The 22967-nt window shown below is 46.7% G+C and overlaps 1 protein-coding gene across 8 annotated transcripts in view; it reads left to right on the forward strand.

Annotated features, from left to right (window-relative positions):
• Nucleotides 1-22967, forward strand: part of dmd (dystrophin) — a 2562635-nt gene that overhangs the window by 1281836 nt on the left and 1257832 nt on the right. For all 8 annotated transcript variants that reach the window (XM_086007360.1, XM_086007362.1, XM_086007361.1 and 5 more), the window contains 3 exons: nt 9996-10133; nt 12583-12735; nt 14531-14713. In XM_086007360.1, coding sequence (XP_085863486.1) covers nt 9996-10133; nt 12583-12735; nt 14531-14713 — 474 coding nt within the window. The remainder of the gene's footprint in view (nt 1-9995; nt 10134-12582; nt 12736-14530; nt 14714-22967) is intronic.

The raw sequence follows: 22967 nt of genomic DNA on the forward strand, positions 1-22967 counted from the left end.
GCTGCCACGCCCTGCACACTGCAGCCCTAAGGCAAGGCCTGAACACTGCTTCTGGAACAGCTCCACGCCCAGGAGAATGGAGAAGGCCAGGGAGAGAGCGCAGCGCTTCGGCAAGGGTGACCTGAGGCTGCTGGTTGGCGCAGTGGACCACAGGCGCCATATCCTCTTCCCTGAGGGTGGCAGGAGGCCGCTGCTCGCCGAATATCGGAAAGCATGGAGAGATGTGGCAAACAGGGTCACGTCCAACAGCGTGGTTGGCAGGACACCAACCCAGTGCCGGAAAAAATTCAACGACCTCACTCGGGTTGTCAGGGTGAGTACCCTTTCCAGTATCCTCCTCATCCCTGCATGTGCACCTCACTTTATGGCCAAACGGGTCTGAAAGCCCTAATGGCCAGCCCTCATCCAGCAGCTATGGGACTGTCATGAAAAGCACTTGCGCATTCAGGATTTTAGACACTGTCAGGGCTATTCGACCATGGGAGGCAAGATCAGGGCTTGACACTGCACTTGGAGGCGGTCCTTTCTCTTGCAGGCCAAGCTGGCGCATAACAGAAGATAGCAACAACAGACCGGGGGAGGCCGTCCTGACCTGAAACAGCTGAGCGACCTCGAGCAGCGACTGGAGCGGATCATGGCAGACCGGCTGAGTGGCCCCGTCGCCACTGGAGATGCTGACCCTGTTCTGGGCACCAATGGTAAGGTCATCACCTTTTTGACCTCTCCCTTTCCACTTGCGCCTCACACCAGCATCCTTTGCCACTATCGAACCAGTGCAGTGCACAGCAGCACTCATGCCTCCCTCGCTGCCGCCCTGTCCTCACTCTAAAGCAACTCTTGTGCCTCCCTGCTTTCAGATGGTGACTCGCCAGGTGAGGAGGCGGCCCCTCAAGCTGGCACTGTGTCCGAGTCAGACATAGAGGAGGAGGAAGAGGAAGCCAGCCCATCAGGGACACCCTCAGCCGAGGCAGCCCATGGCCATGATGGTGGCACGTCTTCCCTGGAGGGGAGCAGGGGGGAAGGGTCGGAGGATAGTGAAGCTCCCGGGACCAGTGGGCTGCAACAACGCCGGAGGGGTGGGGAAGCTCGGCGGCCTTCTCCCCGGAGGGTGAGTGCGGCCTCCAGTCCTGCTACGGTGAGCGCAGAGGAGGTGCGGCTCCTAGCGGAAATGGGCGCCCAGGCTGAGCGCAGGCACACTGAGCTCATGGCTGCAGTGGCAAGGATGCCTGACTCCATAGAGTCACTGGCAAGGAGTGTGCAGGAATTCGGGGCAGCACAGGCCAGGAGTCTGCAGGACGTCGCGGCAGCACAGGCTAGGAGTCAGTAGGACTTCGCTGCTTCACAGGCGGCTTCTAGCCAAGTGCTCAGTCGTGCCATGCATTCACTGGCTGCTGTCATGCAGACACAGACCAGGGCCACACGAGCACTAACTGCTGCCACACTCGCTGGATCGGCCAGGCATCGCCGGGGCACTCGCTGTGCCGCAGCAGCCCAGCAGTCTGTGCCTCAGCAGATTGCTGCGCATGCTGCAGTGCTGGCCCGTGCGCGTGCCAATGTATCAGCCGATCAGGGAGTGCCTGTGATCTGTCAGGTTGGCAGCATTCCTGCAGCCAACACTGTCACTCCTCCATTGCAGCTGCCACCAGCTGTTGGACAGACTGCTGCCGCCCAAGCAGATTTGGAGCAGTCAGCAGCCGGCCCCTCCAGGCCCAGAGCTGGTCCAGGCCGATCCCCAAGGGCATCTGCCATCTCACCATCTGACCCTCAGCAGCCTTCCCCCAGCCTTTCTGCAGCCACTGGGGTCCCATTGAGGAGGAGTTGCAGGGCGGGTAGGGGCCAGTCACGGAAGCGAAACGGATCACCCTCGCAGGGGAAAAAGTAGAAGGTGTGGCCAAATGTTTTGTTTTATATATAAAGGCCGAGACTGGTGTATTTGTTTCATATATAAAGGCCGAGACTGCTGTATTTGTTTCATATTTAAAGGCCGAGACTGGTATATTTGTTTTACTTGTAAAGGCCGAGACTGGTGTATTTGTGTTTTTTGGGGGGGGTTTCTCTCCATTAGTTTGTCATGTGGGAAGGGCACAGAGGTATCACAGTAAAAAAAATTCTTAAATCGCACTGTCCATGCTTTCTTTTGGAAGTCCTGGTTGCCCTGCTCGGCTGAGGGCTTGTGGAGCGGCGACATTCATCTTCTGCCATTGGCACAAGCCATTCCCTGAGAGGGGGCCTAGAACTGACTTGCAATAAGCTGCCGACGGGCGGCCCTTGCACTTTCTGCCTCCCTCCTGTGCTGGTCCTCCTCCTCCTCCTCCTCTGGTGGTCCTCCAATGTCTGCTGGCAGTGGCTGAGTCCTGCGGATAGCCAGGTTGTGCAGCATGCAGCACATGACAACGAAATGGGAGACTCGCTCAGGCGAGTACTGTAGGGTTCCCCCAGAACGATCCAGACAGCGGAACCGTTGCTTCAGCATGCCGATTGTTTGCTCAATGATGTTCCTGGTTGCTTGATGGCTGTCATTGTATCCCTCTTCAGCAGGGGTGCTGGGCGCACAGAGCGGGGTCACCAGCCAGGTGCACAAAGGATAGCCTTTGTCCCCGAGAAGCCATCCTCGTGGGTGAGGCTGGGCCTTGAACATGTCTGCCACAGAAGTCTGGCGCAGGATGAAGGCATCGTGGCTGCTGCCTGGAAAGCGGGCATTGACAGCTAGGATGAGCTGCCTGTGGTCACACACCAACTGCACGTTGAGCGAATGGTAGCCCTTCCGGTTGCGGTAATCCTCGGCATTCTCTAGAGGTGCCCGCAAAGCCACATGCGTGCAGTCAATGGCGCCCTGCACCATGGGGAAGCCCGCTAATGCTGCAAAGCCCATTGCACACTCTTGCTGCTTGTCAACGGTCATGGGGAAGGAGATGAACTGACGTCTCCTTCTGAAAAGGGCATTGGTCACCTGGCGGATGCAGCAATGTACCGCAAACTGGGAGATGTTTGAAATGTCCCCAGTAGCGGATTGGAAGGAGCCAGTGGCATAGAAGTTGAGAGCCACCGTCACCTTCACTGCCACTGACAGAGACGTCCTGCTCCTCAGCTGTGGCTGCAGATCTCCGCAAAGCAGGTGGCAGATCTCGGTGACCACCACCCTTCTGAATCGCAGCCTCCGAACACACTGCTCCTCAGACATGTTCAGATATGAGAACTGCTGGCGGTATACCCTGGGTGGGTAAGGCCTCCTTTGCCAACGCCTATTGGCCCTTCTCCATCTGGCCATGACTGGCACTCTCTCACGGCATCTATGAGCCCTTTGAATGCAATGGAGAAGCCCAACGTTTCCACCCATTGCAGTCCCCATCATATGTTTCCAATCAATGCTATGACACTGAAGTTAAAGACAAGTGCAAAGCTGTGGCCTGAAGCCACAAGTACCTGTGCGAGTGTTGAGCCAAACCAGAAAGCTGTCTACCTTTGTCTCTTTCCAAAGATCCGTCTCTCACAAAGAAGGAGTGGTGCAAAATGGCTGCCATTTATACTGCAGGAGTCCCCTTTAATTAGCGCCCCGCAGCGACTGGGAACCGATCCCCTCTACCAGTCGCTAGGGGCGCCAGGCACACAATAGGCCGGCGCAACTGAATTTCCGGTTTGGGGCGCACAAAGGGCGTTGCACCATGAAATGACGTCAGGATCTGCGCGCGCAGCTGAGCGCGCGCAAAGGTTTTGCGCCACCGCTAAATCTTAACTGAAGTTCGCGAGAGGCGCAGATCGCGCTGCGCCTGGGCGCTAGCCGCTTAGCGCCCCACTTCTCCTCCTCCTAAGGCGCTAGCGGCTGGCGCAAACAACTGAATTTCTGGGCCTTTGTGTCTTAATGCGAGGAGCATTCGTAATAAGGTGGATGAATTAGCTGCACAAATAGAGGTAAACGAACATGATATGATTGGGATTACGGAAACATGGCTCCAGGGTGGCCAAGGCTGGGAACTTAACATCCAGGGGTATTCAATATTCAGGAAAGATAGGCGGAAAGGAAAAGGAGGTGGGGTAGCATTGCTGGTTAAAGAGGGGATTAACACAATTCAAAGGAAGGATATTAGCTCTGATGATGTGGAATCTGTATGGGTAGAACTGAGAAACACCAAGGGGCAGAAAACATTAGTGGGAATGGTATATAGACCTCCAAACAGTAGTGCGGAGGTCGGGGACTAGGATCCTGAATTTAAGTAAAGGAGACTACGATGGTATGAGGTGCGAGTTGTGTAGGATTGATTGGGGAATGTCACTCAAAGGGTTGACGGTGGATGGGCAATGGCAAACATTCAAAGATCGCATGGATGAACTATAGAATTTGTTCATCCCAGTTTGGCATAAAAATAAAACAAAAAAGGTGACTCAACCGTGGCTAACAAGGGAAATTAGGGATAGCATAAGATCCAAGGAGAGGACATATAAATTGGCCAGAAAATGCAGTAAACCTGAGGATTGGGAGCAGTTTAGGATCCAACAAAGGAGGACAAAGGGATTAATTAAGAGGGGGAAAATAGAGTATGAGAGTAAGCTTGCAGGTAACATAAAAACTGACTGTAAAAGCTTTTATAGATATGTGAAGAGAAAAAGATTGGTGAAGTCAAGCAGTCAGAATCAGGGGAAATTATAATGGGGAACAAAGAAATGGAAGACCAATTAAATACATACTTTGGTTCTGTCTTCACAAAGGAGGACACAAATAACCTCCCAAAGATGTCGGGGAACATAGGGTCTAATGAAAGGGAGGAACTGAATGAAATCAGTATTTGTAGGGAAATGGTGTTGGGGAAGTTGATGGGATTGAGGGCCGATAAATCCCCAGGGCCTGATAATCTACATCCTAGTGTACTTAAGGAAGTGGCCCTAGAAATAGTAGATGCATTGCTGGTCATCTTCCAAAATTCGATAGACTCTGGAACAGTACCCATGGATTGGCAGGTAGCTAATGTTACCCCACTGTTCAAAAAGGGTGGTAGAGAGAAAACGGGGAATTACAGACCGGTAAGCCTGACATCGGTAGTGGGGAAAATGCTAGAGTCCATTATAAAGGATGTAATAGCAGAGCACTTGGAAAAAGTGACCGGATCGGACAAAGTCAACATGGCTTTACAAAAGGTAAATCGTGCTTGACTAATCTACTGGAATTTTTTGAGGATGTAACTGGTAAAATAGATAAGGGAGAACCAGTGGATGCGGTGTATTTGGATTTTCAAAAGGCTTTCGATAAGGTCCCGCATAAGAGATTAGCGTGTAAAATTAAGGCACATGGGATTGGGGGGCAAGGTATTGACTTGGATAGAGAACTGGTTGGCAGACAGAAAGCAAAGAGTTGGAATAAACGGCTCTTTTTCCGAGTGGCAGGCAGTGACTAGTGGGGTACCGCAGGGATTGGTCCTTGGACCCAGCTATTTACAATATATATTATTGATCTGGACGAGGGAACTACAGGAAACTTTGGTTTATCCGGAGGTTAAATCTCCGGAATGCTTGAGCCACCGGCAAAAATCAGGAGCCGTTTCGTTAGTTTTTTTTTCTTTTCGTTGCTTTTTTTTCACCAGTCAGGTTCTGCAAGGTCTCGCTGAAGCTGTTGCTAAGCTACAGAGACGCTTGCAAGGTACGGCCGACTGTTTAGAAGCTGTAAGCAACAGGGTTTGTTGCCAGATACGGAGCTCAAAATCTCCATATGTTTCAACATTAGCGCTGGTTTGTAATATCTCCAAGTTTGCGGATGACACAAAGCTGGGTGGGCGTGTGTGCTGTGAGGAGGATGCCGAGAAACTCCACTGTGATTTGGACAAGTTGGGTGATTGGGCAGAAGCATGGCAGATGCAATATAACGTGGATAAATGCGAGGTTATCCAATTTGGTGTCAAAAACAGGAAGGCAGATTATTATCTAAATGGGAATAGATTGGGAGAAGGGGAAGTGCAACGAGACCTGGGTGTCCTTGTGCACCAGTCGCTGAAAGTAAGCATGCAGGTGCAGCAGGCAGTTAAGAAGGCAAATGGTATGTTGGCCTTCGTAGCGAGAGGGTTTGAGTACAGGAACAAAGATGTCTTGCTGCAGTTGTACAGGGCCTTGGTGAGACCACATCTTGAGTATTGTGTGCAGTTTTGATCGCCTTATCTGAGGAAGGATGTTCTTGCCATGGAAGGAGTGCAGCGAAGATTCACCAGGCTGATACCTGGGATGGCAGGAATGACATATGAGGAGAGATTGGGTCGATTGGGCTTGTACTCGCTGGAGTTTAGAAGAATGAGAGGGGATCTCATCGAAACTTATAAAATTCTGACAGGACTGGACAGACTAGATGCAGGAAGGATGTTCCCGATGGTCAGGGAGTCCAGAACCAGGGGTCACAGTCTAAGGATAAGCGGTAAGCCATTTAGGACAGAGATGAGGAGTAATTTCTTCACCCAGAGAGTGGTGAACCTGTGAAATTCTCTGCCAAAGAAGGCGTTAGAGGCCAATTCATTAAATATATTCAAGAAGGAGTTGGATATATTTCTTAAGGCTAAAGGGATCAAGGGATATGGAGAGAAGGCAGGAACAGGGTGCTGAATTTGGATGATCAGCCATGATCTCATTGAATGGCGGAGCAGGCTCGAGGGGCCGAATGGCCTACTCCTGCTCCTATCTTCTATGTTTCTATGTAAATCATGGGCTCCAAGCTCTGCGTAAAACCCTGTGCAAAGTTGGTGCCGGTCTCCTCCGTGCTCCTTGACATTGCACTCAGGCTTTCTGGCAGGCCTGCCAATGCACCAAGAATTTCATTGTGCATACTTATCAGCTGCCTTCTCTAGGCTGCCACATCAAAGTACTCATCTGAGTCCTCTGCAGCAGAACTCATCTGTGACCTCGCTTTCCGCAGAGCTGGCACTTGCACTACCCTTGTCCCCTGCTCTGGCTGAAGGTCACTCATGCCTGGTGTCTCACCACATGCAGATCCCGTGCCTAACCTATCCTTAAAAGCACATGGAGTGTCAGTATCTGAGCTGGTAGCTGCGAGTGTGAAATCAAGTGACGGTGCTGTGTCTTCTTCATCTGTGTCTTGGTAATCTTCTATTTCATGCTCTTCCACCAGTGCCTGGCCAGGTGGCAGTTCTTGGATATCTGAAAGGAGAAAGGCTTAAGGTTATGGTGAGGGGAGAGGGGTGGGGGGGGAAGCAAGAGCTGCATGCTTACACCATGTGCAGATTGTAAATCAGAAGAGATTGTGGGATGAGGGGGAAGTGGGATGTGAGAAGGAGGATTACGTATGTGGATACCATCATATTGCATTGTTTCAGCCCTGCTGCTGGCTATGGGCTCAGCGATGGCCCTCTCAATAATGGCCAGCACTGTCTCCTCCATCAGGGCACCTGTCCCCTGCCAGTTAGGTCCTGCTGTCTCTGGTTGTGAGCCACCTTGTCCTGCAAGAGAAAGGGAAGTGTGTCAGTGAGTGTAGTGTAACATGTTTGGGTGATGTGCCTGTCATGGTTGACTTGCTGACAGCGTGTGCAAGCTGAGATATGTGGGTGTGAGGCTTGCAGCAGTGGTAAGTGTGTGAGGATAAGGTGAAGATATGAATGTGAGTTATGAGTTGTGTTTGGTAGAGATTGTTGGTAAGTGAGTAATGGGGGTTTGGTGATTTGAACAGTATGTGAGGCTAGTGGTGCAGATGGTGGGATATGGCATTTGAAGATGAATTCACTGACCTTGACCATGTGAGGTCATTAAACTTCTTCCTGCATTGCGTCCAGGTCCTCAGGGCTACACTGCTGGCATTGACTACGACGGCTGTCTGCTCCCATTGCTTTTTCCGCATTTGCCTGGAGGGCCTCCTGGCCCCACTTTGGAAATGGGACCCCTCTCTTCCTGCCGTCCACCTGCACCAAGGCCTCCAGTGCCGCATCCGAGAACCTTGGAGCATGCTCTCTCACCTGTTGTGTCATCAGTAGTACTTTTTCCTGCTCAGACTCTCTTCCCCAGCCAGTTGAATCGCCTGCTGCAGCCAGAATGCACCTCCCCTTTAAAAGGTGCTGGCTGCCTTTAAGAAGTGCAGGCTAGCTTTAATTGGTGCTAGTCTCGCATGAACGTGGGCCCCCTGCTGAGTGTGCAGCCACTCTGCATCGCATCCAACACTGGGCTGCATGCCACAATTACGTTAATCAGGAGGCAACATGAAGTTAGCGTGCTGCTGCAACCAGCGCCCGATTTGGGAGACAAATGAATTTCTAGACATCTATATTTGAAAAACAAAGTGTAGCATTTAATCCATGAGCAAATACATATTTGGGAAATTATAGAGCAAAATCTAGCAAAATGTTGTGAAGCTCTGCAAAAGGAAAAGGTCAGAGTATGGCAAATGACTATTTTGTCATATCTAAGTAGAAACTGTTCAACAGCATCTTTTGCAGAGTTTGATAAGTTCCAAGACCTTTGGGTAATTGTAAACTTACATAAAAATGACAAATATTCCATTAACACCACAGTTTAGTTCAATTACTGTGCTTATTCAGCCAGCACTGAACAAAATACACAATTTACTTTAACGTTGTGTCTGGAAGTTTTTACATTTCAGTGAAAAGTAATACATTTTGTAATTGTTCTCATGTGTTATTTCAGAAATTAAAACTCAATTGCAGAACCAAATATCACTTGATCAGCAAATTGAAGTTGAACTGTTTTTATGAAGCAGTGTGTGAAATCCCTACTGCTGATAATTTTAGTGATGAAATTGTTCTGATTACAAGGTGCTAACAACAGGAACCATTTTACCTCCAGGGGTCAGCATTTGTTTTTGCTTTCAGAAGAGTTTTGTGTTATTTTCATCACAATTGCATCATTTTCATGTGACGTGATGTTTTAACATATTTACAGCCTTACTTCAAATAAATTGTAAAAATTGCCACTTTTTTAAATGAAATTGTACTCCTTTACGTAATGCTTTGCAGTGTACTGTGTAACTAAACCTTTTTCAAACTAAAACCAGAGGAATACTTGTGATCTGAGTTCCTTTTACTTTACTCATTTACCCTTATGAATTGGGTTAAGATTTCAAACTCATTTCACTTAGAAACTTACAGCTGCCAGAAAGTGAGACTTTCAACCCATCAGTCTGTGCTGGATTCATAGCCACAGCTGAAAGGACCAGGTTCTAATTCACTCTACCACACAATTCCCTCCTTAATTTAAAATATCAGTTTTATTTTGCTGGATTTATTATAGATGCTGTATTTACTACCATGGTTATTACTATTAATATTGCTCTTTTCACAGAATCACAGAAACCCCACAGTGCAGATAGAGGCCATTTTGGCCCATCGAGCCTGCACCGACACATATCCCACCCGATCCCCTTAACCCCTACCCCACCCTATCCCCGTAACCCCACGTATTTAATCCCCCTAACATTAAGGGTCAATTTATCATAGCCAATCATCCTAACCCGCACATCTTTGGACTGTGGGAGGAAACCGGAGCACCCGGAGGAAACCCACACAAACATGGGGAGAATGTGCAAACTCCACACAGACAGTCACCCGAGGCCGAATTCGAACCCGGGTCCCTGGCGCTGTGAGGCAACAGTGCTAACCACTATGCCACCATGCTACAATTATATTACAATTCAGCTGACTTGTGTATGACAGCCACTGCAGTAATAGTAACTGTTCCAGCCATGTCCTCATCTTTCTTGAATTGTTTCTCAGATTGGAGCTGATCATTACTTGAGAACCGTATTTATTTCTAACACATTGGAAATTTTGTATGGTTGCTCAGTACTGGCTCAGACCATCATTAAGGGGATGATTGTAGGTTTTATGGGCTGATAGGACACACTGATCAAGTACCTGCTGCACACTCCTTCACAGCAATAGATACAAGTGCTGCTACTCAGAGTGGAAGGCAGCAAATGAAAAGTTAACACTGAAGAAGGATATGCTGTAGTTTCCAAATCGTGACCAATTTGTTTCATGCAATTCTTATTAATACTGCAGAGTGAAGATGATGAGAGGAGAATGAATGAACTGACACAAAGGGGAGACACTTTGCAACAGAGTGTCACGAATGAGAGAAAGCGAGAAGAAATGAGAAGGAAACAGCAGATGCTGCAGGCTAAATTTAATATTCTCAAGGTATGATCACTCAACAGTACCCGAAACAAAGTCACCTGCATACTCCACGGAATACTAGGAAAGAAACATCGTTTTGTATTTTGGCATATTGACGTGCTTATTTTCTGCTTATCTCCATTCATGTACTTCTCTTGGAATGTTCCGGTCAGAATTGCATACTTTGTTGGACCGGCATAAATCTCTGCAGAAGTCCTTTCAAGATGAATTACCCACTCTTAGCAAAAAAAAAACCAAGTGAGATATTGCGTAGTTATTTCTCAAAACTGCATTTTTTCCAGAGATCCTCGAGATGATGCTGAATAAATAGGCTAGTTTCAGAGGCTGAATCAAGAATACATATCATATGCAATTTGAGCATCAAAATCATTTACACTGTTATCCAATGATATTGTATGGTCCACTCTATATAGCTTAGCCATTACTGCTAGTGTAAAGACTTACATTGAGGATAATACAGAGAAAGGTGATAGCAAAATCTGGTATTGGCTTAGTATAGATACAGTTTCCGATTGTTCACCATTCCAACATATGTTGCTTGGGCGGGATTCTCTTCGTTAAAGCACACAAGGTGGGTGAAACAGTACTTAACGTTATTAATACCATCATAATGGCTGGTTCAGAGGATGAAAAATAATGGTGAGCTTCTGTATAGCATGGTTGGTGCTTTCCTTCTATCAGTATAATTTAGGTATTAAAGCTTAGCAGGAAGCAGCTGATTTGACAGAAGCCTCTTCCAAATACACAGCACAATGGGGCATTGCATTATCTTTTCCCTGATATAGACTTGGATGAGGAAGGTGAGCAGCAATAGACTGTCATGAATGTAAGGTTGCACCGAAAGCTTACGGTCCATGAACCATTGGGTATACCATCCTAGGATTTGCTGCTGAACAGTGCTTTGGAGGCTGTGGTTGAACAGGGAGGTAGTGACAAGTCGTACCATTTCCTACCGAATGATCTGCAGACATTTGCAAATTGGATGGCACTGTGAGTAGCCATCGAAGTTACCACAGCCTACAATTCTTATCCTTCCAGTTTTTTCCAGGCTAGTGCTGAAGACATCTGCAGAGTCATCCAGTTTGCTTCTCTTGGATGCAGGAGAGCCAAAGTTTTCTCAACATTTGCTACTGAGCAACAACGTGAGACAACTACAGTTTTATTACACCGCTAGACTCAAGTGCAAGTGTTGCTTTATTGCAAGCCATTCAGGCCTCCCCGTAATGCTGTGGCCTCAGTGCTCAGAAAGGGATTCTATTCTCTTACTGTGAAGCTAATTTGCAATCAGCAGAACAGAATCATGAAGATCAGTGCCAGCACGTCTAAAGCTTACATACATTTATTTTGCACCAGTCACTTGAAGGGGAAGATAAAGTGGAAGGATGACACCTGGAGGACAGATGTTAACTCTTCAGACCGAGCTCATGACACTTTTGTGCCAGTCTTAGACAGAAGAAGGGCACAGATACAACAATGCCCGTGCTATGACCAGGATCATCATTGATCATACCATTGAATCAGTTCTTCTGATTTCTAGATGGCTCAGGGTGCATTATAGTGCAGCCCCCGAGGGTCTCCAGGATCATTGTTGTGCCACAAACTTAACAGCAGGACCTAATTAACATTTATTAGTTCTGTTTCCCAACCGCTAAATGGACAGCCTGGCCAAAGGCCAGGAGTGAAAACCAGTGGCAGGAGGCTGCAACCAGGGACCCTTCAGGACGGTCCCTGGCAATAGGGAGTGGGGAGAGAGACCGCGATCGGGAGTGGGGAGAGAGAGACCGCGATCGGGAGTGTTGGAAAAGGTACTTAATTTGTGGAGGCTGGCCGTCCCTGCCTCCCTCTCACTGCCGGGTTTCCTGACATCCAGGAAATTAGTGAGAATGTCACTTGGACAAATCTCATGCATCTCTTAGCTACTGACAGAAACCTGAGCCATCTGCTACCTTCCCTGTCATTTTGGCTGGGGATGAGAGTGTGGCCTGGCAATATTGTGAGGAAGAAAGTGAAAATTATAAATACATTTTAAAAACTACAGCAGATGTAGACTTCTTCAGCAAACATCTCAACAGAGAAAATCATCCTGGTAACAACACTGACAACAAAGTGCAAAGGCAAAATATTGCAGATGCTGGAAATCTGAAATCTAAGCAGAAAATGCTGGAAATACTCAGCAGGTCAGGCAGCATCTTTGGAGAAAGAAACTAAGTTAACGTTTCAGGTCGGTGACCTTTCATCAGATCAGTTCTGATGAAAGATCACCGACCTGACATTGTAACTTTGTTTCTCTCTGACAATAGAGTAATTGGTTTTTAACAGAATATTCAGAATGGGACACAAAAAGGAAAAACATAATATGGTACGAACATGTGTGAATTTAGGATGAATGTTTCTGATGCTTTGTGCCCTTATGTGCTGACTACCAAAGAATAATTGTTGACATTTTAAACAGGATTTGAGATCTGTTAGGAGGAAAAAGGCTCTGGAGATTTCTCCCCATTGGTATCAGTACAAGAAGCAGGCCGACAACCTTTTGCAGTGGTTGGATGACATTGAGAAAAGGTTAGCCAGTCTTCCAGAACCCAAAGACGACCAGAAGATGAAGGTAACATTCTTTTAGAAACAGGTGTTTGCATTTCTCCTCTTGCCAGATTATAAAAAACACATTAGTTGGTTCTAAATGAAGATGTGGATACAGATTTTTTTGAAGTCTCATGTACTCTTCTACAGTAGATCCTGAGCCTTTCTGAATGCATTATTTTAGTCAGATTGTTTAATCAGTATTTACTTTTGATGGCAGGCCATGATACAGGAACTTGAATAAGTTGTAGAACTTGTTTTTTCTGTGTATCTGAAATTTGCTGTTGCTTATTTAAATTTTTTATGATATTGCTGAATCTCTTAAGCGTGGATATTAATAAAAGTTCTACGGGGTGAAGATTTTGAAGCAGGAAGTTAACTGAGTTTTGGATTTAATAGTGTTATTGTTTCCAATAGACTACTTTTGAGATGTTTAAATTGCTACAAGTTTAGGAATTTCATGACTCACATTCTAAGTTCAGTGATCTATAATCAGAATTGCACTTCTCATTTGTAGTGCCTGGGTAATTGGAATCTATGTGATTTTTTTAATTGATTATTTATTACAAAAAACTGATTGGTTATTGTCCTTAGACTAATAATAGTTAAGGGACAGTAATACAATCCTTGTACGGTCTGATTATGAGTGTATCCTTACCACTGTATCCTCTCTGTCACTTGTTTGCTCAGAGCATATTTCACTGCATCATTGCCACATCTCTGTGGATTTATGTACATGTGGGAGAATCACCTTTTTTTATGATCCATAATTTTTTTTTTGCTTCTTTACTTTATTTGTCATTTTGATTGACAAACATGTAGAAACTTTGAAGGTAAACAGACTATTTTTATAACTGAGGATAAAAATTCAAACTTTACAATCAATAGCTTAGCTAAGAGAGAATAATGTGGAATGCTTATGCTATAGGGAGCTATTTGGTTCTTTGTTGAATTTAAACAAATTATTTCAAATTTAAGGAAACCTTGTTTACTATTACAAGACAAAGATTATTATGGTGCAATGACTCTAAATTTTGAAAAGATTATTATTACTAATTTTGATATCACTATTCAGATTAGTAATTTTGAAATTAAGAAGGCAATGTCCTTTGTAGAGTTTTACAATTACATTTGGCAATACCCAGCCAAGAATCACAAAAGTTGTCTCCAGCTGAGGCAAACTTAAATGTAAGTTTATGGAAAAAGCTCAGATATGCCAACCCTGGACTTGACAAGGTGGAGTGGTAGCCACTTAGGTAGCCACCTAAGTAAAGCAGTTGGTTGTTTTTTGAAGCCACATTGGGGTTCGCATTACATCAGCGCCACAACCACCAAGCATATGGTTGAGAGAAGGCCAAGCCTATCATACATACATGTGAGCGTTAGCTGCATCTGGCCTCTGCCAGGAATTCAAATGTGTCACTTTGGAAGGTATGGGCTGACGCGTTCATTATCTCGCAGGCAGTCTTTCAAATAGTTGTAAATAAAGTTTGCTTACAGTTATTTTAAAAAATCCCAATTTTCGGGTTAAATGCACGAAGTCTAGGTTCACACATGAAGATTGGACACTTGGATGAGATTCTGCAGAGCTGTTTGTGGCTTGGATTTAACACCTGTAAAAAAGATGGGGAGAATTTTTTTTTGAAGTCTCATGTTATTTTGGACATTGCCTTTTTAACCAGTTATATGATGTGCTCATGCAAGAATAAGAACTCTGAAGTTGAAAATGTTTTATTTCAGTTTCATTGTTTAGCTTTACTTCAACAAGATGACACAATAGCTAGCTAACTGCACTGGGGCCCTATGGTTTTGCTCACTAGGAGATGGATGCTGAACTGGAAGAGAAGAGAGGAGACCTGAATGCAGTGTGCAGGCAAGCGCAGAGCCTGTCAAAGGAAGGAGCTGCCAAGGCACTGGAGCTGCAGCTGATCCAGCTCAACAAACGCTGGAATGACATTGAGAGCAAATTTGCTCAATATCGAAGATTGAACTATGCACAAATTGTGAGTTTCCCAAAGCAAGCTTTAAGAATGTGCTTGCAGTGTTTGCTAAGATGGACCCATGCAGAAAGAGAATTATTTTTTTTATGGCCTACGTTGTGTTTGCTTGAAAGCAAATGCAACCTTAAGAGTTTGCATCAGATGTTCCATCTTTGCAAAATAATTTTTTCCTAAACCGATATATTCAGGGACTGTAAAACACAACTATTCAAAAGCTAAAACATAAGAATGACAAGTTTCTGGTTAACACAGAGGTAAAAACACATGATTTTTTTTAATTTGCCTCATCCTCTCATAACATGCAAAATCTGAGCAGCATGTTTGAAGACTGAATTGATGCAGCATTCAGTAACCCAGTTAAGTACCAGTCATGTAAAGGGTTCATTCCATGCAACTTTTTTTTTGGATAAGTGGTATTAACATTTATTTTTCAGAATACAGAAATTACTGGTAATATAAAACTGTTGAAAATCTTTGTCTTCCTTAGTATTCACTTCCTCTGATAATCCACAGCTTATTAAAGCCCACGATGTAATATACTTCTCGATTTACCCAATTTTCCCTCCTTCTATTTTGATCTTTGGTATCATGCACTATGGGCCTCGGCCCTTTACCTGTTTTCTCAATAAAAACACGAGTAGTATGTATTTCTTCCTTCACATGATAAATCTGTCTAAATGCAGAGGAGCATCTCAATGTCTGATTTGCCTTTTCATATTCTCTCTGACTTTCCTGGCTGCAAACTTTATTTGACATTGACTTAGCAATATTTGTGCACTGAAAGTATTTGATGTTGAAAGTTTCAGAAATTTTAACTAAATATCATTATGAAATATATCATTGGAAAACAGAAATTTTATTTTTTACTGGCTTTTCACTCAGAATTAAGTCAAATATTGATACTATAAACCTGAGTGCTATTTAAGTAGATAGCTTAAGTACTTGAGTGCAAGTTTCAGTTCTGCTTTAGATAGGCTCTTGAGTACAGCAGTGCTGGTGACTCCTGTAAGTGGTCTGAGCATCTTATATTCAGGTGTATGTCTGTACTCCCCAATATCTAATTATACGATAGTGTGACCTGTGGGTATAACAGTAGAAACTTCTTTGAGATATGAATTGAATATTTTGCCGAGAATTGGACTTGCTATGCCCAAAATAATGAAGTGACTGCATCGTGCGCTGGTCTCCGTCACCCTGAGGGCCAATCAAAATTGGGCCTTGGGCCTTATTTGACTTAAACAGACGAGTTCCGTACGCCAATCGGGCGGCCTGATACAGCTCGCCGGTCGGGGCCTGATGAATTTCAGCCGGCTCCAGCGCCGAGCTGGCCCACAGGTAGGTCCTGGGAGTGGGAGGGGAGGCAAAGTGGAGGGGTTGGGGGATGAGCCCAGGTAGACGGCAGCCCGCATAATTTTTTTGGAGCCTGGAAGTGCACTCCTGTAACTTTTAAAAAGTTTTCTGGCTGTTTTTTGAATGGCTTTCAGCAGTCCCTTTAAGGACTGCTAGTTAAGTCACTCAAGACCTGGTATAACTGGGCAGAGCTTCGCCTATTTGTACACCAATTTCAATCATGGTCCTACAACCAGCGTTAGGATCACAACGCAAGGTGCCTAACGCCTATTTCAGGCATGTGCACTGCCCACCAAAACGTTGTCTGCTTCCAATCTGGCAGCCAGTGCACTTCTGAGGGAGATCGAACATGGTAGATCGCAACCCAAATTGGTCTCCACAACCTTTATTTTACACCCAAAAAATGGGCAAAACGATGTTGAATTTCTCTCTCCTTGTCTTTCACACATGCCCTCACATATACCTCCATAATCTTATTGAAGGTAGACTGAGAAACACTTTATTGAAAGGCCTTTCTTCTTTTCCTCATCTACATGCTGTCCGTTGGCAACATCATCCACAAATATGGGGTTAGCTTCCACATATACACCCAGCTCTATCTTTCTATCACCTCTCTTGATCCCTTCGCTGTTTCTGTCCTGTCAGAATATACAGCACAGAAACAGGCCATTCGGCCCAACCAGTCCATGCTGGCATTTATGCTCCACTCGAGCCACCTCTCATCCTCATAACCCTTCACCTGACGAAGGAGCAGCGCTCCGAAAGCTTGTGATTTCAAATAAAACTGTTGGACTATAACCTGGTGTTGTGCGACTTCTCATATTCCTCATAACTCTATCAGCATAACCCTCTAATCCCTGCCCCCTCATTCTCACCATGCTCTGGGTAAAGAAGTTTCTTCTGAATTCCCTATTTGATTTCTTGGTGACTATCTTATATTGATGGCCTCTAGTTTTGCTCTTCCCCACAAGTGGAAACCTTCTCTCTCTATCTACCCTATCAAAATCTTTCATGATTTTAAAGACCTCTATTAGTCACCCCTCAGCCTTCTCTTTTCAGCAGCACGGTGGCATAGTGGTTAGCACTGTTGCCTCACAGCGCCAGGGACCCAGGTTCGAATCCAGCCTCGGGTGACTGTGTGGAGTTTGCACATTCTCCCCGTGTTTGCGTGGGTTTCCTCCGGGTGCTCCGGTTTCCTCCCACAGTCCAAAGATGTGCGAGTTAGGTTGATTGGCTATGATAAATTGACCCTTAGTGTTAGGGGGATTAAATACGTGGGGTTACGGGGATAGGGTGGGATATGTGTTGGTGTAGGGGTTACGGGGATCGGGTGGGATATGTGTCGGTGCAGGCTCGATGGGCCGAAATGGCCTCTATCTGCACTGTGGGGTTTCTGTGTGAAAAGAGACCCAGCTGGTTCATCCTTTCCTGATGGGTATAATCTTTTTTGCACCCTCTCCAGTGCCTCTATATCCTTTTTATAATATGGTGACCAGAACTATATACAGTACTCCAAGTGTGGTCTAACCAAGGTTTGATACAAATTTAGCATAACTTTTCAATTCAATCCCTCTAGAAATAGACCCTAGTGCTTGGTTTGCTTTTGTAATGGCCTTATTGACCTGTGTCACAACTTTTAGTGATTTGTGTTTTTGTACTCCTAGATCCCTTTGCTCCCCTACCCCATTTAGATTCTTACTTTCCAAGTAATATGTGGCCTCCTTGGATTTCTTACCAAAATGTAATACCTCACACTTATCTATGTTGAAAAATCATTTGCCAGTTATGCTTGTCCAACATCCAATCCTGAAAGATTCTTATCTTAATCCAGCTAAACCTTGGGAAGACTAAAGCCATTGGCCGAAATTTTCTGGGATCCGTGTGGGTGGGATTGGAGGCACGTCGGGAGGGAAATTTGAAATAAGTTGGAGCGGGTCGGGAACCCGCCGTCATCCTGCCCCACGCACCTTTCCCTCGGGCGTGTTTGCCGGCATGGCTGTGACCCAAACGGCAGAGGCGGCTGAGCTAATTTAGATGATTATTAGGTACTTGTCAGACTCTTAAGCATCTTTTTAACCTTACCTTTCAAATTTCCCTGGAACACCACGGGAATCACGCAGCTCAGGAACCACATCTGTGAACCTAAGGCAGAAGTTCAGTGGCCATTGATCCAGCTCATTAGTGCACAGCATGGAAAATGGAATAAATACTCCCACCTGACACCTGGTTACTTTCCTGAGGCAGATGGCGTTGCTGAGTGTATTGTCATAATCATAATAATCATAATCATAATCAACTTTATTGTCATTGTTAGTGCACAAGTGCAGTACAACGAAATGTAGGCTTGCGGCTCCCGAGAGTGTACATTTTGATTAAGACATTTAACATTCAACATTCATTTGGCTTGTAATACATAAACATAAACATAATAAAGTGCACTGGCAGATGTGCAGGCTTTAGAGTTTATTTGTAGAGTTCAGTAGGATGACAGCCCTGGGAAAGAAGCTGTTCCTAAATCTGGTCGTTCGGGTGCGAATGCATCTGTAGCGTCTCCCAGATGGCAGGGGGCGAACAAACTGTGGCTGGGGTGGGTAGGGTCTTTGATGATGGTCAGTGACCTCCGTAAACAGCGTTTCTGGTAGATGTTCTCTATGGTCGATAGCCGGGTGCCGGTAATGTGTTGGGCAGTTTTGACTACCCGCTGCAGGGCTTTCCGGTCATAGGAGCTACAGCAGATTTAGCTTTCTAGAGGTTGCAAGTGTTTTCAGCAAAGTCGGGATCCACCATCACCTCATTGGCAGAACCTATCACACCACTGACAGATTGCTTCTCTCATCTCTACTTGACCTGCCACCTATTATATAAGCATGGGTGCCGTCTATACTGTCTCACCTTGGTCCTCAGAATTCGACCACGATGAGCCCCCACACCAGCAGCACCAACAACACTCCAACCTTCTCCTCAACCACCTGATGTTCCACAGGACAGAGGGCATCAGCGCAGGGCTGCACCGTGCCGGAGGTGATGCCCCAAACACAGGTTATACAGACAGAGGATGAGCTTCCTCAACATGACCGAGCAGCAGTGCCAAAGGAGGCTCAGGCTATCACGTCAGGTCATCGCAGACATTTGCAGATTGCTGGAGCAAGACCTGTAGCCCAGAGGAGTGGGTGGCCATGCCTTACCAGTGGCTGTCAAAGTCACCAGCACCCTCAACTTCTTTGCCTCCAGCACCTTCCAGGGATCTACAGCAGACATTAGCAGCATCTCGCAGTCGGCCGCCCACAGATGCATCACACAGGTCACTGATGCCTTGATGGACAAGCCAGCCAATTATATCAACTTTGCCACTGATGAAGCCAATGTTACTGAGCGGGTGCTTTGTTGCTCTGGTTGGCTTGCCATGGGTGTAGGGCGTCATCAGCTGCACATATGTGACTATCAGGGCACCCCATCATCACCCAGGAGTCTTTGTCAACCGCAATTGATTCCACAGGAACAAGGATATCTTGCTTCAGTTGTACAGGGCCTTGGTGAGACCGCACCTTGAGTATTGTGTGCAGTTTTGGTCACCTTACCTGAGGAAGGACGTTCTTGCCATGGAGGGAGTGCAGCGAAGATTCACCAGGCTGATACCTGGGATGGCAGGAATGACGTTTGAGGAGAGATTGTGTCGATTGGGCTTATACTCACTGGAGTTTAGAAGATTGAGAGGGGATCTCATCGAAACCTATAAAATTCTGTCAAGTCTGGACAGACTAGATGCAGGACGGATGTTTCTGATGGCCGGGGAGTCCAGAACCAGGGGTCATAGTCTAAGGATAAGGGGTAAGCCATTTAGGACTGAAATGAGGAGGAATTTCTTCACCCAGAGAGTGGTGAACCTGTGGAATTCTCTGCCACAGAGGGCGGTGGAGGCCAGTTCATTAAATATATTCAAAAAAGAGTTGGATATATTTCTTAAGGCTAAAGGGATCAAGGGATATGGGGAGAAGGCAGGGACAGGGTACTGAATTTGGATGATCAGCCATGATCTCATTGAATGGCGGAGCAGGCTCGAAGGGCCGAATGGCCTACTCCTGCTCCTATCTTCTATGTGCAGCTGGTCTCCAACCAGAAGAAGATTATCTTGCATGACTGTGCCAACTTCCCTGGCAGCTGCCATGAGTCTTTCGTCCTGCGCCAGTCCACCCTCCCTCAGCTCTTCACACCACCAAACAGACTTACCAGATGGCTGCTTGGAGACAAGGGCTATCCGCTAAAGACATGGCGCATGACACCCTTGAGGAGGCCAAATACTGAGGCTGAGGAGAGTTATAATGAAAGCCATATTTCCACCAGTGTGTCATAGAACAGGCAATAGGCATGCTCAAAATGTGCTACAGATGCCTTGGCAGATGTGGAGGGGCCCTTCAGTACGCACCAGCCAGGGTCTCCAGAAACGCTGTGGTCTGTTGCGCCCTGCACAACATAACACAGCAGTGAGGATTAGCGCTACGTGAGAAGCAAGGTTCTGAGCGCATAGCCTCTTCGGAGGAGGAGCATCAGCTGGAGGAGGAGGAGGAGCAGGAGGAACCTGTGGTTCAGATCCCACCAGCACCCGAGCACATTGCTGCTTGGGAGGCCAGGGATGGCCTCATCATGGCCAGATTTACTTAACTTCAGGCATTACATCCATATGGTTGCCATATGCTGTCCCAGGCTCCCAACAATGACCAGGCCATTCCTTTCATACTGACCACCATTGCTGGATGTAACGTTATGTCTCACCATTCACTGCAACTCACTAAGCCACTTCCAAATTTGCAGACAGAATTGACCATGACCAGGAAAGTGGTGAAAATAATCATTTTTATCTTTGACATCAGATTAACGTAAATTTCACACAAACAGTTCTTAAAACACCCAACAGTGCTTACCCTTGTGCATCTACTTGTGTTTCATCTTTCTCTTGCGCGTGCTTCTACGCGGCTTCAGCAGAGGTAGAGGCAGGCTGCTCATTTGCCTGCTGCGACTGCATAGACACTTTTGACGGATGTCCTCTGGGTCTTGGAGCCTGTGATAGCCCGCTAAAGTCTGCTCCTCCTGCGACTGTGCAGAGGAAGACTCGGCCATCGCGATCCCAGGAGGTATGTGGGGCTCTGACTGAGGGGGAGACAATGGGGGAGAAGTGTAAGTGCTTTGAGAGGAGTCCCCACTTCCATGTCCCCTCTCATCATCATCCCTCTCATGGGCCACCCTCACTTCCCTGCTGGCAAGGAGGTGGAGAGCAACTTGCTGCACAGAAGTGGGGCTTTGAGAACCCAAGTCTACGTTTACATCCCTCCTAGAGAGGAGGTCTATGAGCGTCTGCTGTCTGTTATCCAAAGATAGCCATCTATTCTCCATAGAGACTATGTGTGTGGCGCGTTAGCTGCTCCATGCAGGTGGCCACCCTTTCCATGGAAGAGCCTACAGTCGCCATCACCTGCAACATGATGGTGCTCATGTTAGAGATGGACATCTCCATTCTCTGCGCATTTGCAAACATTGTGGTTGTAAAACCTGTCAAAGCCTGATGCACTTCTTCCTGCAACTCCAGGATCGCCCTCTTTCTGGAGGGCCCCTGAGGCTCAGCGCCTGCATGCAGCTGAGCAGAGCTGGGGTGTCCTGCGCCCTCCGGCAAGGAGTCTCCGCTGCTGTCCCTGTCTCCACCATCTGCTCTTGCTCACTTGTGACTTGTGACACACCAGGTGACAACACTACTCTATCTCGCGTGGCACCCACTGAGGTGTGCGTCTCTGCGCTGGTGCTGGGTGGGCTTATGCCTGGTGCCGCTGTGCCCTCAGAGGCTAAGGTTCCTCTGAGGAAATGTCTTCCTCTTCTCCCTGGACAGTGGTAGGTGGGTTGTGGGGGGATCTTGATGGACCTCTGGGAGAGTAAAGATTTGATTTAGAAATGTTATATTAAGAATGGGTAACGATGCCATTATGCACATGATGAACAATTACTGGCTGCTGATATTAGTGCCCATATGAGTGACTGTTGTATGCCAAGTGGCTGTATGAGATGTAATTCTGTCACCAGGTTGCTGAGATGTCCCCCTCTGTCTCCCACCTCCAGCTGCTCTGCAGCTCCTGAGACTTCCAGGGCAACCTCCTTTGCTGCAGTTAAGGTGGCCAATGTTGGAGGGCCACCTCTGGTTCTCTCCCTCTCCCTCTTATTGTGTGGGCTCTCTTCTCCTGCAAGGAGGGAAAGAAGAGAAGTTTGAGTGAGAGTGATGGAATGAGTGTAAGGAATAGGTGGGTATAATCTTTAGAAGGAGACTATGATGGATTGGGGTGCCAATGCCAAATGGCCTCCTTGTGTGTTGTTAGTTGGTATGATTGCTTTGGGATGAGGGTGAGTGTAAGGGATGGCGAGTCAGATGGGGATATGATAATGTAGATAGAGAGAGAGGGTTGGGTGGACTTGCAAGGTATGTTGGTGTGAGTAATGAAGTGCAGGATTAGGGTTGGGAAGGCAGAGTGATGGGGATGTGATGAGAGGCACAGCAGGGTGAAGTTGAGTGTGGCTTTGCACTCACCTTTCCTGATTTAATGAGATCATTGAAGTGTTTCCGGCACTGCACCCAGGTTCTTCTGACAACATCCCTGCTGTTGACCTCCCCTGCTCCTTGGAGCCAGGTTCCTTTGGTCAGCTGGGGAGGTCTCTTCCGCCCATCCGAAGGGAAGAGGACCTTCCTGCGTGCTCTGACTCCCTCCACAAGCATATCGAGGAAGTCATCTGAGAACCTGGCCGCAGCCCTCTACCTCTGCAGTCATGTTTCCAAGTTTTTGGAACACTCAAAAGCTCCAGTACAGTGCCTGCACAATCCTAGATGGACCTTCAAATGCAATGTGGCCATGGCTCCTTTAAATATCCCGGC

Source organism: Somniosus microcephalus, chromosome 14, assembly GCF_052327205.1.
Source record: "Somniosus microcephalus isolate GS21.2 chromosome 14, FLI_Smic_1.0, whole genome shotgun sequence".
NCBI lineage: Eukaryota > Metazoa > Chordata > Chondrichthyes > Squaliformes > Somniosidae > Somniosus > Somniosus microcephalus.